Raw genomic sequence first — 23,903 nt, 5'->3', positions numbered from 1 at the left:
CAGAAAGCCTGTGCTTTTACTGTAACTGTCAATGACCCTGCCACTAGCCCAATGGCTGGGTAACACAGAAACTACCTAACACCGGAAAAACCAACACAACATAAGAACCAACAGGCTTAACCCAGTGTTTGGGTAGAAAAAATAACCCAGCATTTTTTATTAACATTACATCACATCAACACCTCAGCTCCACCACATGGGGAAAATACCCTATTTCATAAATGGAAAACACTGAATATGTTCAAGAAGTCTTCTGCACAACAGGATGTCTTGATGTGGTGAAGAAAACTTCTAGGCTTTCACAACAATTTAGAGATTAAACAAAATTTCCAATGACCAAAATGATAATAGTTATCAATATTATCACAGCATAGTTTACTTTGTTGTAAATGTTCAGAAAATGACTCATACTCACACTAAAATAATTTTTGGTTGGGTAACTTACAATATAACATGTTATCTACTAACATGTACTACATGTTCAAAAATAGTTTTGAAGAAAAAAGTTATAAATAATTATAAACCTCACATTTCAGAAAAGGATAAGTCAAAGTGATAAATTATTGGCATTTTATCTGCTCCATTAACAATTCTTCACCTTTGTCACTTTAGCTTTGTAAAAGAAGGTTTTATATATTGTGGTGGAAATTCACCATTAAAATGAAAGTAAGGTCATACAATTATCAAATAAAATTTATTTGTCTGAAAATTATGATCCCAGAGTATCTCTCTTACAAGCAAAATATACCTCAGAGCAAAACAAGCAAAACAGACCTTTTATTCAGTAAAATAACACATATTTTTAAATCATTGAACAAAGGCTTTCAAAGATGATTGGATAATCAAATGAACAGATGAGCATAAGACCTACTTCCTTTCATCATATGTAAATTTTCCGGTTCATCTTCAACGACAACATCTCATAATATGCCAACCTGATATATGTCAATATTTTTATACATAATTGAAACATTTTATTTGACATCCCAAATTTTTCAGGCTTTCTGATCTTGACTAGAATTATGCATAACATATAAATTGTTTTTTATAGTATTTGTAGATTAAATTTGAAACATCAGAGGGAGACAGAAGAAAAAATTAAAAAGGCAATATATCTAAATCTTCTACCAAGAGTATGACAAAAAAAAAGAGGGGGCAGTGCATTCAGGAGTTATCTGAGGCCTTGCATTTGAGTGCCTTAGATAACAACATCTCCATGCTTATCAGTCAGACTCAAACTCTTACATGTGTTGGAAACTCAGAAACGAAGACCAGGAGACTCTTGGGTAATCTTCAGCAGAATTCTGTATTGAGAACGCTCTGCGTGGCGCTGTAGTCATCAAAAGTCTAACTAGTCATTAATACATGGTAGTTTATATACATTTCAAGGGGGAGGGAAACCTTCAGTAGAAGTGAAGACAATTTAAACAAAGCATGCAAATTGAATACAGGGATCGGCCTGATACTGGCCATTTTCCCATCTTTGATCATGTCAGCATAACAGTGTCATGGCCCTTCCATCTCTGCAGATCTTCCTGTAAATTCAGAATCCACTACAGTCCCAAAAGTTCCTGTCAGTTCTAGAGCCCCTTGTCAGGTTCCTGTCATTGCTACAGGTTCTCCATCCAAATGATTCCTCTCATTGCTGACCCACAGATTCTTGCCATGGCTCCCCTCATTTCCAGGATTACTGCATGGATGCAAAGGTTCATGTCATGCCAGTGCCCAAGGGCAGTCAGATATATATATATATATATATATATATATATATATATATATATATATATATATATATATATATATATATATATATATATATATTGTCCCAGCCTTCCCAATCAGTGTTCCTTTCCTTGCTGCTACAGAGGATCCTGAAGATCCACAATCCTTTACTGTAGCAGAGCTTTCTGCCATTACTAGACAGGCTCAGGATAACTGGCCCAGAAAACAATCTGCAGGTACAGAGGATGATTTACAAGTGCAATAAATAAAATAAACAAATAAAATATCACAGAGTTGTACTCTTTGACCATGGATAACTCTAAATTAAATGTGTCTTTATTTCTCATTTTGATACACAAACAGGCCGGTTGTAGCTCAAAAATTGTCCCGTAATGTGACATTAATAGTTAACAAAAATAGTTGCCTATATTTAGCTAATAAAACTTTTGGTTTATTCTTTAATTTAGAAGCATGCTTTTTACAAAAGTTGTAAATTAGGCTTTATTTGTGCAAACTGAATTAGGGAAGCAAGTTTTCAGTATGCTCCATGTAGGAATCCTTTTCAAAATGAATCCAAAATGCAGAGTTTGCCATCACTATTATTGATCTGTGAGCTATAAAGGAATAATCAAAATGCAATGTTTTCAAATATGTAGCCTATTGTGTTTTATTATTGAAATACTTTCAGAACCTGTGGTAATAAGTGTATTAATATAGGCTAAGGATTTTTGTATGTAGCCTACTGTATTTATTTTATTTTATTTTTTATTAAAATATCTTCTTTCTCGTTTATTTTATTCTGATATAATAGTCGACCTTTGATTTTTATAATTAGGTATCAGCAACAACGTTGATGTAGACGTTGATCATGACGTTGATCATTTCAAGGTCATCGCTAAAATTAGACTCGTTTACGCTGAAAGTGTGTTGTTTTAATAAAGGGGAATTTAAGGCACCATGTTGCTGTACATCAAAACAGGGTCAGGAACAATACAAGACTGCAGTCGTTATTGCGCCCCTAATCAGCCTAATTTACTGTCGAGTAAATTAATTCAGTTTGTTTTAACGACTGGTTCGTTATAATATAGCCTACAGTTTGTATGTTTAATATTTAGCGTCCTTAATGTTTAAAAAGCCTAGTTATGTTAGGACCATGTTAAACACTGCCCCCAAAATCATTTAGACATTTGGATTATTCAATGCATTTGTATTTAATAGTTCGCGCTGTGCATAGGAATATTACGGCAGCAAACGTGGATATACAACATGGAAGTGTACGGGAAATGAAGTTTTGTAACACGGCATTTCCGCTCACTTTAGAAAGAGACGATAGACTCCTGAAACTACAGATCCCAGAATGCACCTCACCGTCAGCCGGCGTAACATCCAGTCTGACAGAAGTGAAAGGAATGAGTGCGATTCAAAAGCAGTGGATTTAAGAGTGTGAAACCTTCAGGTTGGTGATGTTTAAAGAGAACTTTCTCTAGAGCACTTCTCTTTTTTCCCTTGCTTAATAGATTCAAACTAGTGCATGATATTTGACGGTTTTCAAGAGCGTGTGGATGAATTTTGCGGATATGACAGGCAGCATTACTGAATGAGACAGAAGTTGCTATGTTTGAGTCGTGCCTTATGGAAATGTACTGACACGTTTTGATATATATTTCACAAAAACACAAATATAGGCTACAACTGTATAGAAATACAGTATAGGCTATAGTATAGAAATCATGTATTCAGTGTATTAATTTAAAATGCCATGATATTTCTAAGTATAAATTCGAGCTGCAAAGCAGGAAACAGTTAACGTTACTTAATAGTTGATATTTAAGACGTGTATCTGACACATTTTTAAAACAACATCGACGTTTTAGTTTAAAATGTATATTTGATATATAGGCTATGAAAAGTGGTCGCCTTTTTGTATGTTGGCTTTAATCACCTTTTAGCTTCATTAACTTTTAATTGTTCCTGTGTTGTGACAAAAGTGTTAAGAAAACAAATATATACAGTTATTGAGGTTATAAAAATGCAAATTAATTTGCAAAGTTCTAAAATAGTGTAAAATAGTCTTTAAATAGTGTTAGCTGGAGTACACATGTCAACTTCCCAAATACATTTCAAATCAAGTGTTGACGTCTCTTTCAGGTGCATCATGTGGGCACGTGTGGGTTTGATGGGTTCAGTGGCCCTCGGGTCGATGTTCTGGTCTCAAAAGAAAAAGACTGAAACCACTCCATACGAGCTTAAATTAATTCAAGTTTTATTCAGACATGGAGCGAGAACGCCCCTGAAATCTATACCAGATGTTTTGGAGGTAAGAGAGCTTACTAGTGTCAATTCAATGCCCAAAGTAACACCATATTCAGTGTTTTTTTTGTGTGTGGCTTAAAAGCAGTAAGGTTAAAAAGATTAGGTTAAAAATACAAAAATGTAGAGAATGCATAAATGTGGCATGTATTAATTGTTTAAACATCTCAGAATAATTTGTCAATCTTAACAGCATGTTTTTTACTCCCAGACAGTGGCACTGTCATATGTCTGTAATAGTACACGTTGATGCCAATAATATCCAGTATGACACATGGTTTCTGCACCCCTAGGCACAATGGGTCCCTGAGCTACTTGAAGCGCCAGCTCACACAGAAATGGACTATATGGTTACAGACTTGCAGGGGGGGCCCAGACCCCCAGCTCCGGTGGAGGACAGCTACAGATCCAAAATATTGACAGTGAGTTTGTGTTTATGCATTGGTGCCAAATTCTTGTAGAATGTAGAGTGTGTTTTACACAGAGTATTAGAAAGGGCTCACTCAGTCTGTGGGTTGTCTACTAAACAGGCAAATGATATAACCAGTTATATTATAACCAATCTAACACGCCTAATGAACAGGTTTGGTGATAACGAGGATTTCAAAGCACAGAAATATTAAAAGAATAATTAACCCAAAAATTTACATTTGCTGATCCTCAGTCCAACCATCTCAGATGCAGATGAGTTTGTTTCTTCATCAGAGCAGGGTTAAAGAAATGTAGCAAATTTAATTCACTATTCACTGATAGATCCTCTGCTGTTGATGGGTGCCGTCAGGACAAGAGTCCAAAAAGCTGATAAAAAATTCGAAACCCACTGTTGTACTTGTTTTATAACTGTTTTGGATTGCTTTTGCTTGTAAACAGAACTTGAACTGTGCATATTTCTCTCCTGATTCAGACAACATAACTGAAGTTTAAAGTTCTTAATGATGGATTTGTTTCTTACAAACATGCAGCTTTTCACTTCACAATATGTTAATTGATGGACTGGGGTCGTGTGGATTATTGTAATGTTTTTATCAGCTATTTGAATTCTGACGGTACCCATTCAGTGCTGAGGATCCTTTAGTGAGCAAGTGATATACTGCTAAATTTCTCCAAATTTTCAGGTGAAAAAACAAACTCATCTGCTTCTTGGATGGCCTGAAGGTGAGTAAATTTGCATTTTTAGGTGAACTATTCCTGTAAGGCCACTCCATACATTTACATTCTAGAAAATGTGTGCTTTGTGGGAACAGTTTGACAATACTCCACCATGACAATGCCCCTGTGCACAAAGTGAGGTAAAAAAATAAAAAGGTTTGAGTCTGGTGGTAAAGAACCTGACTAACCTGCAACAAAGCTCAGACCTGAACCCCTTTGAACAGCTTTGGGATTCCAACTAAAAACCTATTACCCACATCAGTGATGCTGTTGTGTCTGAATGGGAGCAAATCCCTACAGTCATACTCTAACATATAATGGAAAACATTCATTGAAAATGCTCAACAAACTTATACTGTTTATGGGATGCTGTTTGGATGGCCACATAATTTTGGCCATACAGTGTCATTTTCAGGCATGTTTGTGTAGCGTTTTGAGTGCATGTTTGGAATGGAGTGGATCGATGCTACTGTAAATGGCAGTTTCATACCAGACGTGATGTAAACATACTTAACTCTGTGTTTAGATGAAAATTGTGCCAGGCTGTCAAATCAAGAAAAATAATGACTCCTGCTTCCATAGGGTGGAACTTATCCAGGTCAGCTGACCACATTGGGCATGCAACAGCTGTACGATCTAGGAGTGAGGTTACGAAAGAAATACATACAAGAAGAGCCCTTCCTCACACCTTCTTTCAACCCTAAAGAAGTTTAGTGAGTGCAGTTGATGATTCTTTATTTAAATATATCATTCTGCACCATTTATACTAAACTTTGTCTCAAGGAGAAAAACACTTTTACAGTAAGGTGCCAATTATTAATATTAGTTTACTATATTAACATGAAGTAACAACAAAAATACTTCTAAAGCATTTTTAAATCTTAGTTTATGATAATTTTAACATTTACTAATATGTTATTAAAATCAAAGGTTATATCTGTTAGTATTATTTGATGGACCTGAGCTAACATGAACTAGCAATGAACAGTTGTATTTTTATTACTGAACGTTCATGAATTCTGTATCTTAAGGTTTTGACTCACCCTCATGTGACTTTGGCTATTCTTTGAGGCACTAATTCATAGTTAACCTTCTTCATAGTTTACCCAATGATGTCAGAATTTTCATTTCTGGGTGAATTATCCCTTTAACTAACATAACTAATTGGACCTTATTGTAGTTAATGAAAAATCTAATAAATTATCCTACTATACATGAATATGTTTATGACTCTGAATTGCATCATTAAGCTAAAAGAGTAAGATGGAATATCTGCCGTTGATTTACAGCATTCGGTCTACCAACATTGTCCGCACCATTGAGTCGGCTAAGTGTTTGGTGGCAGGACTGTTTCAACAGGAACAAGCAGGTAAGGTGGCAGCTCAGCTACGCTTCTTTGTGTGGTTTGGTTGAGTAATGGATGAGATGAGCGTTACACACTCTGTGTTTGCCTTTCTGTGTTTGATTATCTCTCACTCTAAGGTGTTGTGTCCATCCTCACCGATAAGGCAGAGAAGGAAATCCTCTATCCCAACTATCACGGATGCAAGCTGCTCAAGAGGCTCATTGGGTAAAACCTATTTTGATGCTAAAACTCGCTACTTTAATAATAATGATGATAACAAACATTTATAGAGAACCATTTATACAGAAATGTAGCACACAATGGAAAGTTATTTGGAAAATATTCAAATTCAAGAAATCAAAGAGATTTGTCAACTTTTTTTTAAGGTTTTAACATGTTATTCATTTCTTCTTAAAAATATTCTAATAATATAATTTAATATCAGAAAACTGTTATCAGTATATCAGTAATAAAATATCAGTACTGTGCAATGATTTAGGGTTAAGTTTTTGTGTGTGTGTGTGTGTGTGTGTGTGTGTGTTTTGAAAGAAGTCTTATGCCCACCAAGGCTGCATTTATTTGATCTTAAAATCTAGTAAAAACAGTAATATTTTAAGATATTATTACTATTTAAAATCTCTGTTTTATATTTTCATATATTTTAAAATGTAATTTATTGGTGTGATGACAAGAGTTTTCAGCAGCCATTACTCAAGTGGTCATTGTCACATGATCCAGGAATTATTCTGATATTCTGATTTGATGCACAAGAAACATTTGATATTATCAAAGTTGAAAACAGATCTTTGTGGAAACTGTGATAATTTTTTTTTTTTATTAACACAAGTAATCGATTTCTTTAAAATAGAAACCTTTTGTATGATGTTATAATTGTCTTTTCTGTCACTTTTGCTGTATAAAATATAGATTTTTTCTAACCATACATGATATCCTACAAATCCCATACTTTTAAACAGTACTGTAATTGCCCACTAATGGCTTGTAATTTAACGCCACTTTTGTCGATCAAATGTAGTCATCGTTGGGCAGAATCGTCCACTGTGCCTGACATTGCTGCAGACCTACAGAGCATCCAGAGAGCATTAGGGGTTGATCCTCATCAACATCTGGACTTCATCCTCATTAGAGATGACATGGTGGCCAGAGAGGTAAAGTGCCTGATACATTGTACAGTTACATCTGAGTTGGCTTTGTTTGTCAAATACAGTACCATTATATTATTGATCCTAGGCCCACGGGCTGCCGCTTCCTACAGCTCTGGAGTACTGGAGGAGTATCGTGGAGCAGAGAGCAGTAGATATGATTTTTCACATCTATAAGCCCAGTGAGAGGTGAGTGAATCCAGCAAAAAAAGAGTCTTGAGAGGTTATGGTTGACGCTTATGTTTTAAGGCCTCTGTAAATGTGTTCATGTGCTTTTGTTTGATCTCAGGCTGAATTTGCAGATGTGCGTGGGGCCGCTTTTCCACATACTCCTAACCAACATGGAGGACAAAATCCAAGGCACAATCTCTAAACCTGACAGGTGTATACTTTTTGAACAACATGTCTACTGTTCGTTTGTATCATTCAAAATCTGAATTTCTTTTTCAAAATCTGAAAGGCCACTGTGCACCTGTTATTTCCAGAAAGTAAAAATCAGTTGCTAAACTTGAGGTGCTGCCCCACAGTGGTCAGACTCAGAGATCATGTCTTGTTGAAAACAAGATCTTAGAGCTGCTGTTTGTGTGTTTATTGATATAGAAAGTTGTTCCTGTACTCTGTGCATGACACCACACTGATGCCATGTCTCATGGCTTTGGGGGTTTTTGACATGAAATGGCCACCGTATGCAGCTGACATCACACTGGAGCTTTACCAGCATCGTCAAACTAACCAGCCTTACGTTAAAGTGTCCTACATTGGCCAGGTAACACACACACACACACACTCACAGGAATCAGGGTGTAAAATGTAGCTCGGATGTTTGGGGTGAGTACGATTTTTAAATGTTTTTGGAAGAATTCTCTCTACTAACAAAGGCTGCACTTATTTGATCAGAAATACAGTGAAAGCAGCAATATTGTGGAATATTATTACAATTTAAATTAACAATTTTCTATTTTAATATATTTTAAAATGTAGTCCCATCCTGTGACACAAATCTGAATTTTCAACAGCCATTTGTCTTCAGTGTCACATGATCCTTCAGAAATCATTCTAATAGGCTGATTTGGTACATATTTCTTATTATTGTCAGTGTTTAAATATTAATATTTTAATTTATTAAATTTTTTTATTTTTCCCCTTTTTCTAATTTTTTGACAAAAAGAAAGTTCAAAAGAACAGCATTTATTCTGAATGAAATCTTTTGTAACATTGATCAAAAGTGACAGTAAAGATATTTATTTAATTGAATGCATCCTTGCTGAATATTAGCCCTGATTTTAAAAAAGAAAAACCGTAATGTAACTAAATAGTGTTAACTAAATGGCCTCATCTACTCTGACTTCGCTGAACTTTAGCAGTAATTTCTAACTCATCAAGTGTCCTTAATTTCTTTAATCTTTTTCTGACATCTGCCCATGTTTGAAGCTGTTATTGTTTATACCTACAGGACCAAAAAATCCCAGGCTGCAGTGACGTCTACTGCCCACTGCAGGAGTTTAAGGAGGCACTGGCTGTTTACGCTCTACCTGATGAACGTTACTATGGGCTCTGTGACGGTGTAGATGACCGTCCCAAACTCTGACCTCTCATTAGCTCTCAACTCAACTTTACACCAGAAAACGCACAGATGTTTTGCACCAAACTGGTCTCTAGAGCTCACGTCTCTCCTACAACATGGATTCAAGTGTTCATATTAACAAAAGAGCAATATCAGAAGTCTTATGTCTAAATTGTCAGGTCCTTTCCCATGGTTCAAGGAAACTGGTTCATGACTCGTACACAGCTGATAAACATTTTCTCATTTATGTCAGTAAACAAATTCTTTAACAGATTGTCATAATATTAAGCAAGTATACAATTGAGTAAACTTTTTGATAATGTGTGTGATTTTGTGCACAACTAAGGGAGTAAGTGTGGAATATCCTCATTAGGTGCCTTCATTTCAGAGTATCAAGTCATCTGAAACAGCTACAGAATTGTCTGAAACCTCATAATTTCAACAATAATTGATGTTTTAACATCAAATGAAGTGATGTTAAATTTAATATGCAAGCAGAAATAGTGAATTTTTTCTTACACATTCACTACTGAGATGCATATTAAATTAATATACAATAAAATATTTGAAGTGTTTGAATTGTATTCTACATTTATTTTTTACTTTAAACATTCAGTAGTGTAACAACCCAAAATACCACAGTACACAGATAGACAAGAAGCAAAGTGTAAATTTTAAAATGCAAAATTTATTTATATGGCTATTTGGCCTTTCTACATTTTCAACTTGTGTTTTCAGACAAAACACCTCAACATTTAAACTTCATATAAGTCCATTGCATTTTATGTTATAGAATGATATGCATAAAAAGTCAGACAAGGAATTATCAAACAAGGAGGAGGAAAATAAATCACAGACATTTTGGGATTCCCTTATTTGAAAAAGACAGTTACCGTCTCATTTTGAAAAGCTGTAGTCAAATGTTTACACAAAAAATTATATTTCACCAATGCATGTTAACCATTTTGTGATTTTTAGAATAACCCTGACCCCATTAACAAACCTTCATTTTAAAATTACTAATTTCTGTAATTGTTTTCTAAAACACTCCCAGACAACCACACATTAAGGGCAGTCCACTGGCTCCACTCCAACAATCATTCAAGTACATCCCAGTCCATCGCATCTTTCTTAGGTTTAAAAACAAAGCGAACATTAAGTGCACTCAAGATTATGTCATTTATAAAAAATAATCATAATAACAATAGCAATAACAACTGCAATAATAACATTAGTAGTAACAAATTTAAAGCATTCTACACAATTCTCATTATACATATATCACCTTAAACCATCAGGCTCCACCCCCTGAGAAATACACCATGGGTTCAAGTTATGGTTCAACATATCTGTATCAATTGCAAAGCAATTTCAGCTTAGTTACTTAAATAACAAGAATTATTTTGAGGAAATAGACAATTTAAACCATCATAACATTATTTACATCAATAAATTGAACCTCATTGTCATACATTACAGATCCTTTGTATTTACAGCATTAATATTTAAAGAAACAAAGCTTTGCTCCTCTTCATTTAATCCTGTGGCTTTTTACCTAAAATTTAAGACAAAGCATTTAAATTATCATGGGAACAAATTCAAACACAAATGAAAATATTAAGACATCTCTGGATTACAGACTAACCTCACTGACCAGCGATGCACTGGCGGCATTTGTAGATCTTGGGATTATGTGTCCTTATGTGATTCCTCACATTCCTCTGTCTGAAGAAAGTTTTGCTGCACAACTGCAAAAGAGAAAATTAAATAAGAAAATCACACTACTATATTAACATGCTGGACATGCGCATACTTTTTACAATAAGTACAATGAGCTTTGTGCAGTATACAGGCACACTGCAGGGAAGGGAAAGGAGCACCTCCAGGACCTCAGGAGACATTTACATACCGGACAGGGCCAGTGTTTTCCTTCAATGTGCCTGATCCGATGCATAATAAGAGCATCACAGTCCCTATAGGAGGCTCTGCACTGCAGGCAAGCGTGTGGTCCACTGGTGGCCTGACTGTGAGGACCCTTCTTTTTTTTCAGACGTGCCCGTCCGATGGATTCCAGTAGGACAGAACGCTGACTGCTCAGAGGAAGCAGCTTATTTACATTCTACAAATGAAAAAAAAAAAAAGATAAATATCTTGATCTTTTACAAGTATCACTTTCTGTTTATTACTAGTTTCGACATTCGAGTACTACTTCCCTAAACCAGACTCTATAAAAGTTTACAAAACAACAGTCATGTAACATGCCTTTGTCATAAGAATAAACCTCAGCATCTGCTGGCATGAGAAAAAGAAAAAAAAAACCTTATCACCTTTGTCTTTGTAGATTCTTTCTTGACTTTACAGCTACTCTTGCTGACTTGGGGGAGTCTAGAAACTTGTTTAACCTGTGACCCTTGATACATTCCTGTTTCATCTCTCTCAGTCTTAACTCGGACACCAGTCCTTTGGGAAAAGGGTGAGTGCCTGTTGCCAAGTCCAGCCCAGTGAGGCCCATTTAGACCGGTCCGGTCTGGCATAATCCTGGCCCTCACCCGATCTCTTCTAACCATGCCAGGTGATGAATCGCAATGGGAACTATTTCCATGAGTTAGGTAGATGTTCACGTTCTCCTCCTCCCGTTTAATACCATTTTGTGACTGACAGAAGCCAAAAAGGAAGCCTTGATCCAACAGTTTGATGGGTGGTTTGCTCTGACGCTTGCCCAGGTCCGAGGAGTCGCTGATTGGAAATGGCTGGGTAAGGGGCAAAGGGTCAGCTGGCTCTTCCTTTATAGATTTGTAAAGGGGATGGCTGTGAAGTTGCTGATGGTTGGAAGTATCCCAGTTCACAATGGCATATGGAACTTCAGGACTCTCTTTTCTGTTACTGCGTTCCTTAATTTTTCTGTTTTCCTTCACCTGTGTTCCTCTTTCAGTTCTGCTGTGCTTTGCATGTGGCATTCTTGTAGCATGGTTGCATTTTGTTTTGCTTTCTATTTGTTTTAAGCTCTTAGGTTTGTCTATTTGGGGGCGTCCAGGTTTGTGTCGCTTTGTGTGCTGCAACTTTGTTGTAGCTACCCTTACTGTGCGATCTGCTGGTGGGCGACCCCTACGTCCTGTTGATTTAGGTGAAGTTCCCTGGGGGTTGTAGGCAGTATTGCGACGATGAATAGGTTGCAGGATGGCACTTTCTGAAGATTCCTGTTTTATCCTGAGCATAGTGCTTTTTGAAGGGGAAGCGGCATTGTGTGCTGGTACTCTACCTCTTCGTGCAGGATGGGAAGGTGCTTTATCTTCATTTCTGTTGTTGCTTCTGAGTGGTCGATGCGTTGCACTGGACTCTTTCTGCAGCAATGACCTACTTCGAGTAGCTCTTGCAATTGGCAGCCCAGCTTGCCCTGCAGGATCATGTCTTTTCCTTTTGGACCTTTCTTGGTTCCAAGTTTCTACTTTCACTGGTCTGTTTAGCAAGTCCATTCTGCTCATGTCACAGAGGGACAGAGTGGGATTAACGGCAGCAAGCACCCCTAAACTAGTTCCGAAACTCAATGGGACATCCTGTGCACGAGGTTTACGTCGGGCTGTTAGTGAATAATCACTGACTTTTAACTTCCTAAGTCGTTTTTTCTGCCCCCAGCCGGACAGTTCCTCTGGACCAGGCACCAGGGATTTCCTCTGCAAGCCAAGGAAGCTAAGAAGACGGTATTTCTCCTGAGCACGTGGGCTTTGCACCTCATCCTGAGGGACGGTGTTAGATACCTCCTCCTCCACATCCTCGTCCTTTACCTTTACTGAGGTAACACGGGTCAAAGAATTTGCCTGAGATTGGAACGGAGTCACTGAGAATTCACACTGGGGCTTGTGTGACCGGTAGGAAGAGGACTTCCTCTTTCTCTTGGTGGAAAGGTCAATTTTGGGCAGGAGTCTGCGCAAAGCAAGTGCAGCGCCAGGTGAAGAACGAAGCAGACGGCGTGATGGAGAGGAAGAACGAGTAGAGGTGCAAGGAGATGTTGAGATGATTGAAGACGTGGGACGGGAGGACAATTTTTTCTTGCAGGATGGGGATTTGAAGTCCATGAGCTTCATTCTGCGATTTGGGCTGCATGGAAAGCAATTTTCCTCCACCTGAAAACTGGAGGGGACTTGGCATTGCAACTGAGGGTTTGAGGTTTCTGTTTCAGATTCATCTGTGAGCTTATCAACATTGTGCTCTCTGTGCTTTGCTTGAATGTTCCAGGAAGACCCAGAGCCTTCTCCTTCCTCATCCACTCTTCTCCTCTTGACTCCCACTTTCCCTTCTGAATTTGAGGACTGGTCTCGTCTGAAAGGCCCAGACCCTGAACTATTTGGTTCCACAGGAGAATTGTGCATTCTGGAACTTAACTGACAAAGCTCTCGCTCCCTTTTGATGGCAGAGCAAGCCTCAAGGGCAGGCCACATGCGTAAATGGCGGGCCATGGCACAAACCTCTGTCAAGATGTCCAAATTCAGATTGAGGGTGGAGGTGTATGAGAACTCAAGTAAAGCAAGCAAACTCTGCTCACTGAAGCCTATATGAGAAACCATAAATGATAAGTGATTAATGCCCTGAAGGATAAAATACAAGATAGAAATGTGTTTTCATAGTATAACGACTGTCTAAAGGTTGAGGATCTGCTGGAACACAAATGTGGGAGGTTCAGTCTTAAAATGCATTTTTTTTTTATGACTCCAGTCTTGAAAAATATGTTTTTAATTTTCCTTAATATTTTAGGGTTCCTATGAGCGTGGAAGCCCTGTTACATGTAAACTAAATAAAAATTTGCCAATTTTGCAATTTAAACTATGTCCTCTTTAAATTGATAAAAGTGTAAACAAACACAGATTTTGAAACTGGATTATCTCGAAAACGCTGCACCATACCTGTGAGGTCAACATGTGACTGGGGATCAGTAGTTGAGTCCATTTCAGTAAATAACTCCTGGAAGTACTCGCTCACTGCTGCAAGGACTGCTTTGTGGGCGACGAAAGACTGGCCACCACCAGTTTTCAGTGTGATATCACAGAAGAGCCCTGCTTCCCGTTGGCTATTGAGCTTACTTAAAACCTGAGGACTATGTGATTCCACAATCCTGGTGATAAGTTCCACATCAGAACACTGCAGACAGAGTCAGAGAAAGATACATTCAAAACAAATGAGCAATCCTGACTGAGATGTGGATAAATACGTTTGAAAAACCAATCTTACCACTGATCTCTCAGACTGACTGCGTTGACATTCCTCACAGCCAAAGACATAGTCTCTGACTTGAAAATACATTCCTAAAAGAATAGAACAAAATGATTACAGAAATAGATCTATCTATGTGTATATGCAAAATAGGGCTGCAACTAACGATTATTTTGATAATCGATTAATCTGTCGATTATTTTTACGATTAATCGATTAATCGGTTTATGTACTTATATTTTAGTTTTTTCCATTTTTTCCCCCCAAGTAAATTATTAATAAATGGTCTTTATCCTTCAGCATAGATTTTTAAGAGATTTTAACCATTTTGCACTGTCATATCCTCATCAAAAATATACCTGGAGTTGTTTTATTGTGTTAGTAATCCTTTGTCGAACTCTTCTGCAATCAGAACACTGACCCATACTCTAGCAAATTTCACAAGGAGATTTAAAATAATGTTTTCACCATGGCAGTCCTTAGAGCTCCTAAAGTAGTTTAACATCCCGAACGAAGCTTATTAAGGAATCTTTCAGAACATATTTTCACGAAGAATAAGGATAAAACAGAATAAAATTGCAGTGCATTGTATTTTATTATTTACTGGAAAACAGCTTTATAGCTTTTGCTGTGAAATTGTAAACAATCCTTCGAATAAAGTGCCAGTGGCATGAAACCTTAATGGAACTCACAATTTAAAGTAAAATCCATCAGAAGGTTGTCCAGAAAAAAATATTGGACAGTCACACACAAAAAACCTGTTGTGTGAAAAAGAGCAGTGAATACTTAGAAAAAAAGTGCATTTCAAATATCTTTAAACATTTACCTCTCTCATTCAGTCATAATTAGGCTGCACGACTGAATTTTGAACTGGTAAACGACAAACTCATCATAGAACATGTTTGTAAAGCTTTAAATGTTAACTGTTAAAAAGCAATGTTATCAGCTTTTACGACCTAAACATTTGCAAACAACATTGTACTGGAGAATCTGCACAAATAAAAGACTTAGGGGCCGTTCACATATCGTGCCTAAAAACGCGTGGAAAACGCTAGGCGCGCCGCTTTCTCCTCCTTTCCAAAGCGCTCGTGCAGAAGCGCCCCTGAGGCGTCTGCCTTTGCTAAGCAACCATGACGTGTTCTCTCCTTGAAGACGCGGAAATTTCAGCAAAGGATAAATGGATTTGCAGCTCAAAAAATCGCTTGCAGTAGCTCTGCTACTAAATTTATTTCAAAATGGAAATCCGTATACAACTATGATCAGCTGTTCCTTTCATCTTGACTGAGCTTTTAACGTTGTTACGGGAAAGGATGAAGCTGATTGGTTAGTTCTTGTCACATGACCCGCGATGCGCTTGCAGCATTCTGAAAAGTTGAGATGTTTTTAACTCGATGCGGTGCGGTGTTGGAAATAACGAACTTGAGCGCGCAAAAGACGCAATATGTGAACGTCCCCTTAAACAGTTCAGTAGTCTTTTTTGAAGGCTCAAAGTAAAGTACTCCCAGGGTGCTTCTCAATTCTTATTTGTGCATCCTCGTTTACTCTCCTCGCTTCCTTTCCTCGCGTCTCAGCTCCGCCCCCTGTAGGATGCGAGGGAAGGCTGCAAGGAAAAGACGCGAGGACGGAGGGATCAAATGAAAGCTTTTTTTACACATTGGAATCCTTGATCACTCGAGCGTCACTTCGTTGCGTCATCAGCAGCGCTCAGAGGATCTGCCCTCATGTTGTTGAAATTTGTTTATTTAAGAAATTCATAATAAATAATAATAAAGAAAGATACCCTGTTGAAATATGTGAGGTGTGTGGTTTATATAAACTGCAAAAGTAAAGTAGAAATCAAAATTATTGTGACCGATGTGAAGGGGGAGGAGAATTTATACGTGCGTCACGTTTTAGTCGATAAAACTCTTCCGCATAGGATGCACCTGTGTATCCTCGCTCATGACTCCTCTGGAAGCCTCCTCACTCCTCGATCCTCGACTCCTCGCGGTGCAATTAGAGAATTGAGATGTCCTTCAAGATGGCTGAGCTCGATCGGTTTCCGGGTCATAGGATAGAGGACGGAGGAGAGAGGAGACGAGGAGGGATATTGAGAAGCACCCCCAGTCTCCCACATCCCGCTAAATGCTGCAGAGACGCTGTTCGGGAAGCACGTGACATAAAACGAGGCCAGCTATTGGCTATTCGCTACTTCTCCTGCTGTACTGGCTGAGTAAAACCTCCGGTGGCTCATTACTGCCACACTTTGATCACCGCAGATTTGAAATATGCACGAAATGAGCCGCTTACGGCAAATAAAAGTTATTTAGCAACGAATCGATGACTAAATTAGTTGACAACTATTTTAATAATCGATTTTTATCGATTAAATCGATTCGTTGTTTCAGCTCTAATGCAAAAAACAAAGTAAGTGCTCTCAGACCACTCCTAATTCCACAAGTAGAATTTCACAAGTAGATCAGTTCTGTGTGTAACTTCTGTGTGGGCATCACCCATTCTCTTTCACTTTCACATTACAGACTACACTGATTAAGACTGCAAACTATGCAGCTGACAGCTAACGCAAGAATCTCATTTCGCAGCAGGTGAATTTTGTGCTCAGCAATGAAATTAATAGCACAATTTTGAACAGAGTCAGAGCTGTCATGACCATCTCAGTACAACTAATGAGAAACTTGCCAAAGTAGGGTTGTCAAAAATACAGAATTAGTACTGAAATTTTACAAATGTGACCGTACCATCATTTGCCCCTAGCATTTTAAGCACTGTTGAGCAGATTCTAAAACACATCTGATTGGCCATTGCTTTCTTGTGCTCAACGGTGTCTGTGATTTGGTACAATGATCATCGCTTCAAAAACTTGTTGTTAATACACATTTTTTACACTCTTCAACAAGCACTTACACCGATCCGCACAGGAGCATTTGAAACCGGCGTCTATCACCGGATCCCTAATATACCTGCTGTTACCTAACCCTATGCCAATGGAAAAAGAGGGTAAGCTTGGTAAACACATTTTTACTTCATTTTATATAGCAAACTTGGGTTTACTTAAAAACATGAATGAGGGTCTGAGGCTAAAATTACTCAAAATGCATCATGGTTTATGCAGCATTTTTTTCACAACTGAACTAGAGGGAAATATATATAAATAAATATATATAAGACTGAAAACCGGTATTACTTTGAAATCTTGTTTCTTTATACAAATCTGATATGCATATCATATACATTCATAATTTTCACTCCGTTTAATAAATCAACATTGCTGATGACCTCACAAAATTAATCAGTCATCAGCATTTTTAATCTACAAATTTGATCTACAACTATTCTGAATTAGACTTGAGCATTTTATCCTCAAAAAAATTACTAGTTCTTCTAGTTTGTAACAAGTTCTCTGAGGGAACTCTTAGTTTTCATGGCACACACAAAATACCGCAATAAGCCGTATGGAGAAATCTCTTATGGTGCAATTCAGGGAAACATGACAGCACACCGAAAGCTCATATTACTTTTATTACTCCCATCACAACAAGTCCTGATTTACCAATGTGTGAGTGAGGCAACAGATATGGCATCCTGCAAACTATTCTCAAAATACTGTGGAGTGGTGTAGATTAGAGGTTAAAGATCTAAATTAAAGTTTGTGGATTTAAAACCCAGAAGGGATAATCCATGAACTTTTATGACTAGTCAGGTGACAGATCACAAGACACATAACCTTAGATTATTGTAGAGGGACAGTCCCTAAAATAAATGCACTGAACATGGAGCCGAATACTCTATGGGCATGAATCATTACGGTCAACAATCTACAAGTTTAGTTAGCATGATGTGACTATAAATGTGGAGCTCAAACAATGATCTGAACCAATTCTGAGGTTTATTTTGGCCAGTGCATTTTATCATTATATCAATGATGTCCTCTCAGTAATACACCAAGTAAGAATTTAGCATTTAGTACACAAATAAAAGGTTCAGTGCTCATGGGATAATCCAAGGTTAAGTGTCTTAAGTGATCAATCAACTAATCTTCAAATTAAACCAACAACATTTTAGTTACCAGCCCAGATACTCAATCAGAAAGCCATCGTCTAATGCCAAGCATAACTAAATGTATATCTGGCATTCCAAAAGCAGTTTAGGTATTATAAACATTGTAAGAAGTCTCTGGATAAGTGGCCCTGAGAGAGATTTGTGCCTATGTAAAATCCTCCATAAAGAAGCAATGCAGCATGATACTCATCTTAAAACAAGTCAACTCCAAAATGCACCTCAAACACTTAATTCAGAGGTATTGTGGGATGAGTGTGAGAAGGCGACATTTGTGAATTTTTGAGTGCAACACTGTGACTTTTTGAGTGCATTGATACATTGTTTCTTGTGCCTGTAACTAATCACATGTAAAACTGTATGCCATCTCAGTGTCACTTTACAAATGTAAAGACAGCTATAGCTAGATGTGATAATAAAAAAAAAAACCTACCCACCTTTTTGATTAATATATTATCAAGCAGCAGTACAAAATATCAAGAAAACTTCCAAGTTTACAACAAGTTTAGTAAGCAAGCACTGGCTATGAAGAGTCTCCTACCTGTTCATTCACTGTCAATTTAAAAAATATAAAACTTTAAAGGGTTAGTTCAGCAAAAATGATAATTAAGCCCTAAATTACTCACCCTGAAGTCATCCTGGGTGTGTGTATATGACTTTCTTCTTTCAGACAAAATCAGTTGGAGTTATTTTAAAAATTGTCTGTGATCTTTCAAGCTGTTTAATGCCACTCAGCGGGTGTTGCACTCCATCAGTTCATGAGAAGTTTAATAAAAAGCGAATCAATGTTTTTTTGTTAGAAAAATATCCATATTCAAAAATTAGGCCACTTTAATCTAGCTTGCATTTACAGTTTTAAACAAAGCAGTTCCGGGGAATGATGTATGAGGTCAGCTTTGTGCATGCATGCACTGCTCAGAAGTGACACACACAGAAACGTAGTGGAGAGATGAAAACAAAACAATGGTTACTAATAAGAAGTACAAAATTAGGATTTGTAAAGAAGAAGGTCAGAGGATTTCAATATAAGCCAAGTGGAGACTGACTTTCCTTTGCTAAAGTAAGGAAACTTTGCTTCCTTTGCTCCTGTAAACAAACGTTGGTTTTCATGAGACCTACCAACACATGCGTAAAGCTGACCTCATATGTCATTCCCCCGGAACTGCTTACATTTCACAACAGTGAGCGCAAGTGATTATTACATTTTGAATATGGATATTTTTCTTATAAAAACACATCGATTCACTACATGAGGCCTTTGTTCGACCCCCGGAGCCGCGTGACGTGAGACACTTTTTTTTTTAATGGATGTACTTATTATTAAACTTCTCATTGACCGATGGAGTGCAACAACTGCTAGAAAGATCAAAGACAATTTTTAAAATAAATCTGACTGGATTCGTATGAAAGAAGAAAGTCATACACACCTAGGATGACTTCAAGGGGAGTAATTTATGTGCTAATTTTCATTTCTGGGTGAACTGACCCTTTAAACTTAAAGCCCTGTTCACACAGTCAACAGCTAAAGGTCTCCACCGTGGGAATTTAACTGTGTCAGGTGGCAGACCACTGTCTGGGCTCTAATTGGTAGTTACACTGCTCATTTGCATAAACTTTGTTGCATCTCCAATAGTTTCAAATACAATCTCAAATAAATAAATGCTTGTATTAAGCTTGCTTAAATATACATTTAATAAACTATTATTTAATTATAAATAGTATCACCGTTTAATAACTCATTAAAACAGTCATTCAATTTCATAATTATTTGATTCAAAGTTTATATATAAAACTATATAAAAAATTATATGTAAAACGAAATCAAAACAGACACTAAAACAATGCATCGGTTGTAAAAACGAGTATTAAAAATAATAATACTGTAAGAGAAAATGACGAACCTTCCCACCAATAGTGTTCAGCCACCAGTCTGTATGTGTCCTCCAGGGTGTGGTGCGACTTGCATGGTCCTTTCTCGTGGAAGGTGGCTATGGACTGGAGTCGCTTATCCTCAGCCAGCACCTCCCGGTACTGGACGAAACCCTTCTCCAACTTTCTGCGGTAAAGAGAGCCGCCGATGACCTCGAAGAAGGCAGAAGACGCGCGGCCGCCGTTCACATACCCCGCGCGTTCAGTGCTGCGAAAGGTGTCATCAGCGTCGTACTGAGCACTGTAGGTGCATTCACTTGCCATTTTGACCAGGTTTCTTTCTCAAGACGCTTCTACTTTTAGTGCAGCTTAAAATCGTTCCTCACATGTGTAAAAAGCAGAACTTTTTGACAGCGCTTCATCCACCGACATTGAGACGTTTTTGCAATCAGAGATGCTCTGAGATGTGTCTAAGAAGTTTTACCATGGGTTGAAGATTCACAGCAAATATGGATATTTAAGTGGCAAGCGTAATTAATGTTATTACGAATAAATAAGACAGTCTCTCTCAAACAAGACTCAAACATCCAGTTTGCTCTTTTGAAGAAGAATTAAACTAGTAGCCGAAATACTACAAAGTCCATCCTCTTTGGTGCTTAAGGTGTACCAGGCATTTTCATCACATCCAATCAAACGTAAAAGACAGCAACTCCACGAGACACTAAATTCAAGAGAGAGGAGCAACTTCCACTATAAAACGCCATAAATTAATCCCGACCACTGATAATAATTAAAATAAATTATGACAAAAATAAAAATGTGAGACGTGGACGGTAAGTTTCTCAAATAGCTCGCTTGTCTTGAGAAACCGAAAAAGGCGCAATCACACAGAAATCAATCTAGTGACAAATGTCTTGAATCCCCTCACTCTGTCAAACCTGCAGTGGCTGCCAGGCATAAATGTGAATTAATTATTATTTCGCCAGGTACTTTAGGGCCTCTTTCATCAGATGTAACTGCACTTGAGTCAACAAATGTGTCAAAAAACGCCAACTACGTCATATTCGGATATCCGAGCGCCCAAATGTCTCGGCGGGCGGTAACAATCACCTAGAAGGGTCTTCCTCTCGCGCGTGCAACTTGTGATTTCTTGAACTCGGTTTCAGCACGCCGCGGCTAATGTGTCGCGCGACCTATGCGCGGTACGCGGGGGTCTCCCCGAAGCACATCGAAAAGAAACGGCGGCCTCCGAAATCAGCAGGATCATCAGCGGGTTCCTTTTAACGTGCTCCGCGTCCGTTCATGTAACGTTAAAGCCAGTCAGATGATCAAATAATCCAATTTTTAACTCGTACTCCTCTGTTGGTTGCCATTCGTCAACCTAACTTCGCCTCGACGCCCAGTTGCCTCACCCCCTCCCTTACTCGATGCCTATTGGTTGGATCTTTAAAGAACAGAGACTACAGACAACGCCATTGGGCCTCGAAGCTGTCACTCAGCGGGCTGTTTTCCCTACTTTTTCCCTACATGAAGATAGATTGTTGACGTCAGCGATACCTTACTTAGTGTCAAGTTTATCAAAATGATAAAGGACAACAGTACGAAAATATTGTTTTGCTTCGACTCGTTTTCATTTTAGCCACTCATATACATATGAAGATACACATTCTCGTGTTTGTCTGCACGATTGATGTGTTTATAGATTATGTCACATTTAAGGTTATTATTTATTAATGCATTGTGTAATTTATGCATGGTTGCTCAAATCTATTGTAATTTTCGTATATTTCGCCAAGTGTATGAAGAGTAAAATGCTTAAATAAACGTATATTTTCAACGCAGTGCTGAACTGTGTACTTTTTATTATTAAACTAGAAACAACACAGGAATTATATTAGAGGAAACAAATATTGTTTTATTGTATGAATATAACCCTAATTTTCACTTTAAACAATATATCATATTTATGTTATTGTATTAGGCATGGGAAACCACACTTGACTTCATTACTGTATTTTGCATGTATGTCTGATGGTTATACTGGTTATTTTAATGACATCTTCAGTGCTGCATATATGTAATTGACACCGGTAAGCAAAGAAATAGGTCCATATGACCTTTTACATGATTCAACTTAACTGTCCAATGGGGCAGTCAATGCAGTCATTGATCCTTCCCTTACACAAAACTCTATAGCATTATTCAATTTCCCCGCATGTTGTGCTGAAACTTCCTATTTCCCTTAAATACTGGCAAGTGTTTGTTGCATTTTTGGGAAATGGTGTCTTTTAGTGAAGTGTATACTGTGGTAATTTGTTTTTGGTTTCTTCTATGTTGAGTAACTCACAAAGAACACGAATATAAACCCAGTTACTGTGGTGAAATATTACATTACATTATTCATTTAGCTGATGCTTTTATCCAAAGCAACTTACAATTGTTATATATGTCAGAGGTCACACGCCTCTGGAGCAACTAGGCGTTAAGTGTCTTGCTCAGGGACACATTGGTGTCTCACAGTGGATTCGAACCCGGGTCTCTCACACCAAAGGCATTTGTCTTATCCACTGCACCATCAACACCCCTTCAACACCCTGTTTGTTTTAAATATCTTAAAAACAAACCTTACCTGACATTCTATTATGTCTTCAATAGCAACCCTCACAAATAATGAAACACTTGAAGAGACTGAAAGAGAAGGAACCGGCATCTTATGCATTTTAATGGTAATCGACTGTCAAGAATCAGTGCAGGATTACTGGTAAAGAAGAGTCATAATCCAAACAATAGCTTTCATGAAGTTACCCTGTGTCATTACAGAACAGCATTGTCATGTTTACAGGAACATTGCTGTTATATGCTGAAACATCAGCTTTGGGTTGTCAAATGCATTTATTGTCCTTCTTCTAATCATAGGTAACAAAAGGAAAACAATAAAATATTGTTCCACCAGATCCACAATACAAGGCGTCATGAAAGTGCCACACAAATCTGCTACTGGAAGAAATGTTCAGCTTGCCAATGTGCTTTGCCATGGCTATGTTACATGTACACTGCTCTGTATCTTGATAATGATGTAAGATGACACAACCAACCACATGACAGGGCTCAGTTTGTTATTGGTTCTGCCACACAAGTTTCCACGTACTGTTGTAGATCTCCAATGATTTGGTTGCTCATTTAGTCATGTTAAGGTTTAATAAGAGTGCATAGTTAGTCCACACCGCATAGACATCATCTCTCAGTTCCCATTCAGGTTCACTTCAATGGTGCAACAGTGGTCACTATGGGAACACCTTCTGTGTGACAAATGTCTGAAGCCCCATATACCATCGCTCGAATTCATTGGCCAATAACGCTTTAGCACCGCCTCGTGCATATGTCACATATGCTCATTTCAGCAAGCTGTGTGCTATTTCATCAGATTTAATTTCCTTCAGGAAACAAATCATCTGTTGCCCATAGGAAAGCGTTATTTTGATGTGTTCTCAGCTATTTTACTTAAAAAGAGCATTTTACT

At 37.7% G+C, this 23,903-nt stretch overlaps 2 protein-coding genes across 2 annotated transcripts; one reads left to right on the top strand and one right to left on the bottom strand.

Annotated features, from left to right (window-relative positions):
• Positions 1-3,059: 3,059 nt before the first annotated feature.
• acp6 (acid phosphatase 6, lysophosphatidic) lies at positions 3,060-9,815 on the top strand. Its single transcript, XM_059499848.1, has 11 exons — positions 3,060-3,178; positions 3,871-4,039; positions 4,326-4,454; positions 5,764-5,894; positions 6,471-6,550; positions 6,664-6,751; positions 7,563-7,695; positions 7,778-7,878; positions 7,979-8,071; positions 8,290-8,455; positions 9,143-9,815. The coding sequence occupies exons 2-11, from the start codon at positions 3,878-3,880 to the stop codon at positions 9,275-9,277; spliced, it is 1,218 nt and encodes a 405-aa protein (XP_059355831.1). The 5' UTR covers positions 3,060-3,178; positions 3,871-3,877; the 3' UTR covers positions 9,278-9,815.
• A 106-nt stretch (positions 9,816-9,921) lies between these two features.
• On the bottom strand, positions 9,922-21,791 carry LOC132095087 (uncharacterized). Its single transcript, XM_059499847.1, has 7 exons — positions 20,416-21,791; positions 14,477-14,550; positions 14,152-14,386; positions 11,581-13,799; positions 11,163-11,372; positions 10,908-11,001; positions 9,922-10,808 (listed from the first exon to the last, which is right to left on the bottom strand). The coding sequence occupies exons 1-7, from the start codon at positions 20,705-20,707 to the stop codon at positions 10,789-10,791; spliced, it is 3,144 nt and encodes a 1,047-aa protein (XP_059355830.1). The 5' UTR covers positions 20,708-21,791; the 3' UTR covers positions 9,922-10,788.
• Between the last annotated feature and the right edge of the window lie 2,112 nt (positions 21,792-23,903).

The sequence above is a fragment of the Carassius carassius genome, chromosome 19 (genome assembly GCF_963082965.1).
Source record: "Carassius carassius chromosome 19, fCarCar2.1, whole genome shotgun sequence".
In the NCBI taxonomy this organism is placed as follows: domain Eukaryota; kingdom Metazoa; phylum Chordata; class Actinopteri; order Cypriniformes; family Cyprinidae; genus Carassius; species Carassius carassius.
This window is presented reverse-complemented; position numbering and strand designations above follow the sequence as displayed.

What these genes read in the sequence shown, in the direction of transcription:
- acp6 (XM_059499848.1), top strand. Translation starts at nt 3,878, where the DNA reads ATGTGGGCACGTGTGGGTTTGATGGGTTCAGTGGCCCTCGGGTCGATG. An exon ending in CTGCTCAAGAGGCTCATTGG is followed by an intron (nt 6,752 to 7,562) that starts GTAAAACCTATT and finishes GATCAAATGTAG; the next exon opens with TCATCGTTGGGCAGAATCGT. An exon ending in ACAATCTCTAAACCTGACAG is followed by an intron (nt 8,072 to 8,289) that starts GTGTATACTTTT and finishes TTATTGATATAG; the next exon opens with AAAGTTGTTCCTGTACTCTG.
- LOC132095087 (XM_059499847.1), bottom strand. Translation starts at nt 20,707, where the DNA reads ATGGCAAGTGAATGCACCTACAGTGCTCAGTACGACGCTGATGACACC. An exon ending in GTCAGTCTGAGAGATCAGTG is followed by an intron (nt 14,387 to 14,476) that starts GTAAGATTGGTT and finishes CTCTGTCTGCAG; the next exon opens with TGTTCTGATGTGGAACTTAT. An exon ending in AAGAATCTACAAAGACAAAG is followed by an intron (nt 11,373 to 11,580) that starts GTGATAAGGTTT and finishes TTTCATTTGTAG; the next exon opens with AATGTAAATAAGCTGCTTCC.